General features: G+C 47.1%; 1 protein-coding gene across 1 annotated transcript; it reads right to left on the reverse strand.

The window, feature by feature from the left end:
* Window positions 1-801: 801 nt before the first annotated feature.
* LOC124799233 (protein transport protein sec31-like) lies at window positions 802-10,520 on the reverse strand. Its single transcript, XM_047262773.1, has 3 exons — window positions 10,478-10,520; window positions 8,797-9,087; window positions 802-1,251 (listed from the first exon to the last, which is right to left on the reverse strand). The coding sequence occupies exons 1-3, from the start codon at window positions 10,481-10,483 to the stop codon at window positions 958-960; spliced, it is 591 nt and encodes a 196-aa protein (XP_047118729.1). The 5' UTR covers window positions 10,484-10,520; the 3' UTR covers window positions 802-957.
* Between the last annotated feature and the right edge of the window lie 312 nt (window positions 10,521-10,832).

Below are 10,832 nucleotides of genomic sequence, written 5' to 3' on the forward strand. Positions count from 1 at the left end.
CCAACCGATCCCTTCTTCCAGTCAAGTTGTGCCACAAACTTCTCTTCTCCCCAATCCTATTCAATACTTCCTCATTAGTTATGTGATCTACCGATCTAATCTTCAGCATTCTTCTGTAGCACCACATTTCAAAAGCTTCTATTCTCTTCTTGTCCAAACTATTTATCGTCCATGTTTCACTTCCATACATGGCTACACTCCATACAAATACTTTCAGATATGACTTCCTGACACTTAAATCTATACTCGATGTTAACAAATTTCTCTTCTTCAGAAACGCTTTCCTTGCCATTGCCAGTCTATGGTTTTAAAAAAAAGGGCATTTCTTTTGGAGTGACCGTCGTATAAGTAGAAACAAGACCTACCGACTTTCGTTCATGTCACTCAACTTCTTCTTGGTGCTGCGATTTTCTTTTCGGCAGGGTAATTTTAAGAAACCAATGAACTACTTGGCAGATACATGAGGCGACAGTGGCCAAGGACTGGTGATCCTGTGGGCATCTCACGCTGATGTACGCTCGAAAGACGTAGGTAATTTAATGGTTCAAATAGATCTAAGCACTATGGCACTTAACATCTGAGGTCATCAGTCGCCTAGAACTTAGAACTACTTAAACCTAACTAACGTAAGGACATCACACACATCCATCCCCGAGGCAGGATTCGAACCTGCGGCCGTAGCGGTCGCGCAGTTCCAGACTGTAGCGCCTAGAACCGCTCGGCCACCCCGGCCGGATAGGTAATTTAATGTTACGTGGTACAGTATGAGTAAAATATTTGGAGTCGATGTTTGGTCTGGGTATTTTTTTTTTATTTAGTACCACACGAATATAGATACATTGTAACGAAGTTGTAAACCATTACATTTCCGGAGCGTTTGGTTTTCCATGTTCAGTCGGTCGACGTGTCATCCGGGAGGCATTGCCGTCGGAGAGCGGAATGCCAGCGGAGAGTGTCTCAGAAGACGCGCACGAGCTCCGGCGTGGCGTACGTGTAGACGGGCGCCCCCACGGGCAGCAGGTTCTGGTAGTGGATGCGCGCTAGGTAGCCCGTGTCGGCCACGGCGGCGCCGGCAGCCGTTCCGCCCTGCGTCAGACGCTCCGGCAGCAGCGAGAACATGGCGGGCGCGGGGCCGTGCGCGTACGAGACGCGCTGCAGCCGGCCGTCGGGCAAGAGCACGTAGTAGACGCCGGCGTCGTTGCTCTCCAGGGGCTCGCGCTGCGCCGCCGACCGCGACCCAGCCGGCACCACCTGCCACAGGCCGTCGCACGAGTCAGTCCCACCGAGAAGCTAACCGTTTCGTAACACCGAGTCATCGTGTACATAAATTGCGAGCCAGATCTCATTCCGAGAGTTAGAGATCTTCACTGTAGCCTCACAATATATACAGGGTGTTACAAAAAAGTACGGCCAAACTTTCAGGAAACATTCCTCACACACAAAGAAAGAAAATATGTTATGTGGACATGTGTCCGGAAACGCTTACTTTCCATGTTAGAGCTCATTTTATTACTTCTCTTCAAATCACATTAATCATGGAATGGAAACACACAGCAACAGAACGTACCAGCGTGACTTCAAACACTTTGTTACAGAAGATGTTCAAAATGTCCTCCGTTAGCGAGGATACATGCATCCACCCTCCGTCGCATGGAATCCCTGATGCACTGATGCAGCCCTGGAGAATGGCTTATTGTATCAGCCGTCCACAATACGAGCACGAAGAGTCTCTACATTTGGTACCGGGGTTGCGTAGACAAGAGCTTTCAAATGCCTCCATAAATGAAAGTTTAGAGGGTTGAGGTCAGGAGAGCGTGGAGGCCATGGAATTGGTCCGCCTCTACCAATCCATCGGTCACCGAATCTGTTGTTGAGAAGCGTACGAACACTTCGACTGAAATGTGCAAGAGCCCCATCGTGCATGAAGCATATGTTGTGTCGTACTTGTAAAGACACATGTTCTAGCGGCACAGGTAGAGTATTCCGTATGAAATCATGATAACGTGCTCCATTGAGCGTAGGGGGAAGAACATGGGGCCCAATCAAGATATCACCAACAATGCCTGCCCAAACGTTCGCAGAAAATCTATGTTGATGACGTGATTGCACAATTGCGTGCGGATTCTCGTCAGCCCACACATGTTGATTGTGAAAATTTACAATTTGATCACGTTGGAATGATGCCTCATCCGTAAAGGGAACATTTGCTCTGAAATGAGGATTGACACATTGTTGGATGAACCATTCGCAGAAGTATACCCGTGGAGGCCAATCAGCTGCTGATAGTGCCTGCGCACGCTGTACATGGTACGGAAACAACTGGTTCTCCCGTTGCACTCTCCATACAGTGACGTTGTCTACGTTACCTTGTACAGCAGCACCTTCTCTGACGATGACATTAGGGTTATCGTCAACTGCACGAAGAATTGCCTCGTCCTTTGCAGGTGCCCTCGTCGTTCTAGGTCTTCCCCAGTCGCGAGTCATAGACTGTAATGTTCCGTGCTCCCTAAAACGCCGATCAACTGCTTCGAACGTCTTCCTGTCGGGACACCTTCGTTCTGGAAATCTGTCTCTATACAAACGTACCGCGTCACGGCTATTGCCCGCTCCTAATCCATACATGAAATGGGCATCTGCCAACTCCGCATTTGTAAACATTGCACTGACTGCAAAACCACGTTCGTGATGAATACTAACCTGTTGATGCTACGTACTGATGTGCTTGATGCTAGTACTGTAGAGCAATGAGTCGCATGTCAACACAAGCACCGAAGTCAACATTACCTTCCTTCAATTGGGCCAACTGGCGGTGAATCGAGGAAGTACAGTACGTACTGACGAAACTAAAACGAGCTCTAACATGGAAATTAAGCGTTTCCGGACACATGTCCACAGAACATCTTTTCTTTATTTGTGTGTGAGGAATGTTTCCTGAACGTTTGGCCGTACCTTTTTGTAACACACTGTATATATTCACTTATGAAATTTGTTATTAACAATCCGAACGAATTCAAAAGTAAAAGCAGTGTACCCATGGCTACAACACTAGGAGAAAGGATGATCTTCACTACTCAAGGTTAAATCTAACTTTGGCTCAGAAGGGGGTAACTTATGCTGCCACAAAAGTCTTTGGTCACTTACCTGATAGCATCAAAAGTCTGACAGATAGCCATATAGCATTTAAAAGGAAATTAAAAGAATTTCTTAATGGCAACTCCTTCTAATCATTAGATGAATTTTTGGATGTAGTAAGTGGATAATTTCCCCAACCCCCACAAAAAAAAATTGAAAATATTAAGTGTCATGTAATATTTTGTGTAATGTAATATCTTGTATAGACACCTTTTATTAATCTGACACGTTCCACATCATTACGAAGTGACGTATTCATGATCTATGGAACAAGTACTAATCTAATCTAATCTAATCTAATCCTTACAAATACAGGGGTCTCTCAAAAATACGGAAACACCGCGAGAAGCGCAAGCTTGAACATAAATACAGATGCTAGTGAAGCCAGCAGGTTGTGTTTTGTATTCGACCACGAACAGCACCTGCACAGTGTTCTCAGTATGTTACAGTTGTCAGTTGCGATCAGAAAAATATTCTGTATACTTGTGAGTGCATTATGCCGAAGCAAAGTGACTTAGAACGTGGGAAAATTGTTGCTACTAGTACGGTGCGTGCTTCCATGAATAAGGTAGACCAAGTGTTTGGTGTTTCAAGCACCGTATCGAATATTTATACCGCATACAGGGAAAGTAGTAAAATATCATCTGCTAAGTCACAAGGCGAACGAAAGTGTGTGTTGACTGATCATGACAGATGGTAAATGTAAATGAGCGTTTGGCGTCATTGACCGGGAGGCCCCTTACGGGGCAGGTCCGGCCGCCTTGGTGCAGGTCTTATTACATTCGACGCCACATTGGGCGACCTGCGCGCCGCGTGGGGATGAAATAATGATGAAGACGGCACCAACACCCAGTCCCTGAACGGAGAAAATCCCCGACCCAGCCGAGAATCGAACCCGGGCCCGTAGGACGGTATTCTGTCACGCTGACCACTCAGCTATCGGGGCAGTCATGACAGATGGTCATTGAAGAGGACTGTGCGAAAATTATGAGGGCGATAGCTGCAATGGGAACTGCAGAACTGAACGTCGCACTCGCGTGGCACCAGAACATCTATACAGACTGTAACGTCATACATAATCAACAACAAGATAAACCAGCAGAAGACATCACTTACATCGACTTCTGGCCATCCACTGCCGCCTCCCCCATGCCACACCAGCCACTACTCTAACGAACAATGCACAAAAAGTTCCAGGTTAATCTAGTTCAGTTTAAGACAAATTATTTTTAAATAACATTTCTCTCTATCTACGTATGTATGTATAATCGCCTGATGACTAACAGAACATGTTCGAAACGCGTAGTGTCGTGTTAGATTAAACATAAGACAAATAAAGAAGTGACTGCTAGCAGAAATTAGAAATAAATAAATTATTCCACGGTTCACAAACGTAACCATTATGGCCCAAAATACTCTCGAAGGGAGCTCCAAAAGCTGGGAATTGCAGTGCGAGCTGGGATTCCAAAAGCACTCAGTAGTGACGTAAATGCCAGTAACATGAAAATGTCGTGCCGAAGCCGTAAGTTCTGGACTATGGAAGAATGGAAGAAAGTCATTTGGTCAGAAGAGTTTTGTTGCACGCTGTTTCCAACTTGTGATCGAATTTACAACCTAACAGTGAAAGACGGCAGAGATTCGGTCATGATTTGGGCAGCCATATGTGTATAGTGGTATTCCATGGGCCCCATAGTACCCTGTAACGTCGCATTACTGACTACGTTACATGGCTCACCTCAAGCCAAACCCTGACAAAACCCAAGTATGTGCTTTCCATCAGCGCAATAGAGATGCTGGAGTTGAGCTCGACGTTACATGGCAAGGTAAGAAGCTAAAGCACTGTCCAACACTTAAATACCTTGGGGTTGTACTTGACAGAACGCTTTCCTTAAAGCAGCATTGCCAAAACACCAAGGCTCAAGTCTGCTCCAGGAATAACATCATCCGCAGGCTGACAAACTATGAATGGGGAGCTCAACCATCAGTACTGAGAACATCAGCACTTGCTCTGTGTGTTTCTGCAGCAGATTATGCAGCGCCAGTATGGGAAGCATCTGCACATGCTAAACAGGTTGATGTAAGTGTAAATGAGACAATGCGAATTGTTACAGGCTGTCTCAGACCCACACCAACGGGTAATTTGTACCTACTTGCTGGAATGCCCCATCCAAGATCAGAAGGCAGGTGGCAGCAGACGCTGAGAGAACAAAGAAGGAAACAGATTCTCGACACCCACTGAATGGGCACGTCACTCAGGCTCGGAGGCTTAAGTCTAGAAATAGCTTTATTGCAAGAACCAAGATCCTTGACGGTTCAGAGGAAGATAACAGAGTCCGTAAATGGGAGAATGAACAAACCACACTGCAGATAATACCAAAAGAGCAAATGGCACCTGGAAACAAACTTCCTTATACAGTGTGGAGAACACTAAATAGGCTGAGGGCTGGTGTACCCAGATGCAAAACTAATCTGTGCAAGTGGGGACTGCTGACTAGCTGACCAACGATGACGACGTTCTTTGCGGATGCGGAGAGGTACAAGACGAGGCACATCGGCTCATGTGCCGACTACTGCCGGAGCCCTGCAGTTTTAGTGACCTGCTACAAGCCAACGACAAAGCCGTAGCGGTGGTAACTATTGGAAAAATAAAATTTGATCTGGACACGGAAAAGTAAAAGTAAAGTACTGACTAGGATTGTATTTGAATTACATGAGAATTAAAAACAGAAAACTACCAGCAACGTGGTTTGCTCCAAAGAGCTTAGGAAAGTAACGGCTTGCTCTATTTTTTTAAAAATTTAATCTTGTTCGTTATTATTCGCTGCATTTATTCGGAGCGAACGTCCCATGACACCAGTTCAAGTTCGGCGTTGATCTATTCACTCAATTTTTTTTATTACAGAGGACAGCTAACCCTCTGACCGAACACGCTGGGCTATCGTGCCGGCATTTTTTTCCCCTCCAGGTTGCAGAGCCTCTCGAAACCAGAGACCTTACAAAGTACACAAGTACATTTACAGTTATCAAACTCGATTTTCTTGAAACGGTTTAAAGATACGTCTTCCTGTTTACATTTGTTGCAGTTCTAGTCGGTGCCCGTACACCCAGTCAAAATGAATAAAATCGGTCACAGAGAGTTCGTACGGTCCCCTTGCAAGCGCAGAACTACCTCCAGCCTAAAGTACCCTCCTCACGCAGCGTTTTAAACGCATCATTGTGGCCTTGGTACACTCGACGCCTTGTACGGTTTGAAAAGTGTAAAATTACGAGTCACTGGCTCACACTAAACCTCCTATGAGTTACTGTTCAGTATCTGTGCTGTTTGGCCCTCTGAATACGTTCACGATTTATATGCGCTGTGAGAAATGTCCATTTCATGCTGGTCCCTTCTCCGAGAGGAGCAATTGCGGTTGGGTTTGGAACCTTTTGTCATTGACAAGATGTGACACTCAATCGTCTCCGGTCGCTGTCGGTCAAAAGCTTTTTTTGATCACTGTTCTTGCGCCATGTTACATGGGTGCGAATGGTACACCAGTCCTTACAGACACTTTGCACCGTTCGCGTTGACACACCAATTCGGGCAACTCATTCTCGGTTCGGTTACGGATACGTCAGAATACGATGCACCGTTTAGACCATTCTGCCGCTCCTCCTCGTAGATTCGTATCTTTGCACTGATCCCATACAACCGAGTGGCATTTACACGCAACTTGACTGCCATGACTTATGTCACCGTTGGAGGAACATATGACCCCTTGGTAACAGCAGTTCTGCACCATTTATAGAGCTCCAGGCCAGTCATCGTGTTTTTTTCATAAAGAGATGACTATTAATTTCTCTGGCGAGTGAAGCTGACTACGAAGCACACAAAACTGGAAACATGGGCGCGTTGCTTGGTGAAGAGTAGCTTGCACAATTAACTTTTGAGCACTCACAACAAAACAAAACTAACGTGTAGAGCGTTACTAATTTCGCTAATTTTTTTGCAGATGTCGCTTTGAAAGACGAAGGAGAAGTGGGAGTGGCTGTAGTAGTTGCCGGGTAACGGTTCAGCGGCCACTTGTCGCAACACAGCGACGTTGTTATGCCCCGGCACGCTGCTTCGTGAGAGCGACGCGGCGACATGCAAACTAAGCCGCTGGGTGGTCCCTCCGCAATAAAATCACTCCTCGGCTTACCACAGGTGATGGGCGCTTCGCAACAAGACGGAGTGCTCGGACCTCCACGAACTTGGCATATCTATGGCATGTAAGGTGAGGCGGCGCGGAGAGCTGTCGTCGTATCTTACCGCTGTCTCTGTTCAGCTTCCAGCTTGCCCTAACGCAATATTCAATTCTGCCCTTTTGTGCAGTTTCTTCTTTTGCTCTTTTCTGCTGCAATAAGCATGATTTGTGGAGTTGATTCCTCATTATCTTTTCGTTTCATCTTTTAACAAGTAATTTTTTTGTGTGTGTACAAGAGACTCTAATAATTTTCCGGTCAACAGCAAGTTCCGATTCTAGCCGTCTGCTTTGACCCAGGACGACCTTTACTGCTTCACTAGTTTGCGTTGCGTTGCGAAGGATGTAAGCGACTTGTCATAAAATCTTAGTCTTAGTTTCGCATGTAATCATTGGTGTACGTGAACAGCAAGCATCGCTTAAATTTAAACTGTCGATCGATGAACAAGAAGAGTTTTTTTGGTAATGTAGCGAAACAAACTATAACTGGTGTCGGAGAAAATAAAGAAAAGGGGAGTCTAATTAGTTAATAGCGGCTCCAACGAAAAAACTAATCTTAAATTCTGTGCTATGTCGCTGACTGCTGACTCGTGGACTCTTACCTTAGATGTCTGCATTCATCTTTGACAAATGACAGTCCTCACTGGAGCACTGAGATGCCTAACGGCCAGAGCTCAACTGCCTAATTCGTTTGCGACCTCAGTGAGGTGGATAATACTACTATCAGGCACCATGAAGTGTCTTGCTTTGCCCTAGGACCGGCGATTCTAAGCCTGAGAGAGTTTGTATTGGATATATTTCAAAAGGCAACTGCATTCAGCGTCCTGCACACAACAGTTAATGTACAATTAATCTTCCACAAACTCCTAGCGCTCTAAAATGTACCAGGCAATTTTTTGGTTCCCCTGTTTCAGTGAGATTATCAATCAACAGTGCAGATGTATACGGTGATGATGGAACCTGAAGAAATGAATTAAAATTTGTTTTATGGCCGGTACCCGAACGCGGGTCTTCTTGCTTACCAGCAAAAATGCTGACCATTCCGCCACTATAGAACTATGGTCATCGTTGCAGCACGAACTACCCTAGCCCCATGCCCTCCCCAACACAAACTTCATATCTTCAGCTTATTTTCTCCCTCCATTGACACTATTGCTGGGGCTCTCCGGCACTGGAATAGGACCCCAGCGTTGGCCGTAATGGGTAAGTCCTGTACCTCAGGTGATCTTATAATTATATCATAAGTCAGATGTTTGTTTTAACGTATATAGTTTCTTATAAAACGCCTCATTCTCATAACTGTTCCCATCCCTAGAATCTGATTATTGCTACTGGTGCCTGGTGCAGAGTAATGATTTAAGCTATTGATAGGACAGCAGGGTCACTAGATAACTAGCGCCCAGCGTGGAGCCTGGAAGACTAGCCGCTGCAGTGCTGAGCTCACCGCTGGGACGGACGCTGTCGTCGTGGGCTGTTCCGTGGTGGTGGCTTCAGCCGCCTCCGTGGTGGTGGGCGGCGGACCGTACTGCTGGGGCGGCGGGTAAACGGCGGCGGACTGGCGCGACGGCAGCACGAACTGCCGGCCCGCCGGCCTCCACCCCGAAGGCGGGTAGGGCCCGGTGGCGGCGGGGGCGGGGGCGGAGGAGGCCCCCGACGGTGCGCCGTACTGGTTAGAGGGCGCCTCCGGGCGCGCGGAGACGGCGGCGGCGAACAGCAGGACGGCGGCGGCTAGCACCTGTTCGAGAGACACACCGGTCGTACCGTCACATTGCTTGTGAAGTCATTCAGAGCAAGAAAGCGCTGTACTGGGAGTGACAGCACACTCTGCAGGTTCTGCTGTTGATAAAATGGGAAATGAGGGGGGGGGGGGGGGCGGAAAGGAATTCATCTTGACAGACAAAGTACTTACTTCAATCAGTAAACCAGAAGTCATGTCATAGGATACCTCCTAATATCGTGTCGAACCTCCCTTAGCCCGGCGATGTGCGGCAGCTCGACATGGTAAGGACTCAACAAGTGGTTGGAATTCCCCTGCAGATATACTGAGCCATGCTGCCTCTATAGCCGTCTAACATAGCGAAAGTGTTGCCGGTGCAGGATTTTGTGAACGAAGTGACCTCTCGATTATGCCACATAAATGTTCGATGCCCTTCATGTGGGCGACCTGGGTGGCGAAATCATTCGATCGAATAGTCCAGAACGTTCTTCAAACCATTCACGGACAATTTAAGCCTGGTGACATGGCCCTTTACCATGCATAAAATTTCTATCGTTGTCTGGGAATATGAAGTCCATGAATGTCTGTAAATGATCAACGATCGGTTTAGTTAGACTAGAGGACCCAGTCCGTTCCATGTAAACACAGCCCACACCTTCATGGAGCCACTACCAGCTTGCACCGTGTCTTGTTGACAATCTGCACCCATGGCTTCGTGGGGACAGCGCCACACTCTGGCCGTATCATCAGGTCCTATCAACTGAAATCGGCACTCATCTGACCAAGTCGCGGTTTTTTTTAGACATGTACGGTCCAACCGATCTGGTCACGAGTCCAAGAAGGGCACTGCAGGCGATGTCGTGCTGTTAGGAAAGGCAATCGCGTGAGTCGTCTGCTGCCATACCCCATTAATGTCAGATTTCACCGCATTGCCCTAATGGATACGTTCGTCGTAAGTCCCACACTGATTTCTGAGGTTATCTCGCGGAGTGTTGCTTGTTTATTAGCACTGACAATTCTACACAAACGCTGCTGCTCTCGGTCGTTAAGTGAACGCCGTTGGCCACTGTGTTGCCTGTGGTGAGAGGTAATACGTGGGGTATGGTATTCTTGACACACCTTTGACACTATGGATCTCTGAATATTGAATTTCTTAATGATTTCCAAAATGAAATGTCCCATGTGTCTAGCTCCGACTATCATTCCGCTTTCAGAGTCTGAATAGTTGTTCTGTTCACAGAGATAGTTAAGTCACTGGCAAGTTAGGGTAGACGTTTTATGACGAAATACATTGTGTCAGTACATTTACGTAGGCACAACGAAATTAGTCGAAAGTGTTGTATACTGGTTAAGGTTGCACTGTTGCGCATAACTGTGATCCGCGGACCGTGCGGCAGTGTGGACTCACCCTCATTGTTGTGGCAGTGTGGTGGGTTGACAGACGAAGCTGTGATAGGCGACTGATGGTGTCCGCTGTCCCGTGCTTCCCTTTTATACCGCGCGACAGGCGACGGTGACATTGGCCCCCATAGCGTTACGTCACAGGGACCGCGTGTCGCAGCGCCACTGTGTGGCCCGTGACCTGCGTGGACAATGGCGGGAGCTGCTCGCTGGCCCGCTATGGAAAGCAAAGCGGTCACCTGTACGGCCCTCGCTACCTGCAGCAGACCCCACACAACAGCTTCGCACAAAGTTTGTGAAACTTATTCACCAGTGCCTAGTGAGTTGAAGGTCCTAGACAGGCAAAAAATTACCTCTAAACA

This window comes from Schistocerca piceifrons, chromosome 5 (genome assembly GCF_021461385.2).
Source record: "Schistocerca piceifrons isolate TAMUIC-IGC-003096 chromosome 5, iqSchPice1.1, whole genome shotgun sequence".
In the NCBI taxonomy this organism is placed as follows: domain Eukaryota; kingdom Metazoa; phylum Arthropoda; class Insecta; order Orthoptera; family Acrididae; genus Schistocerca; species Schistocerca piceifrons.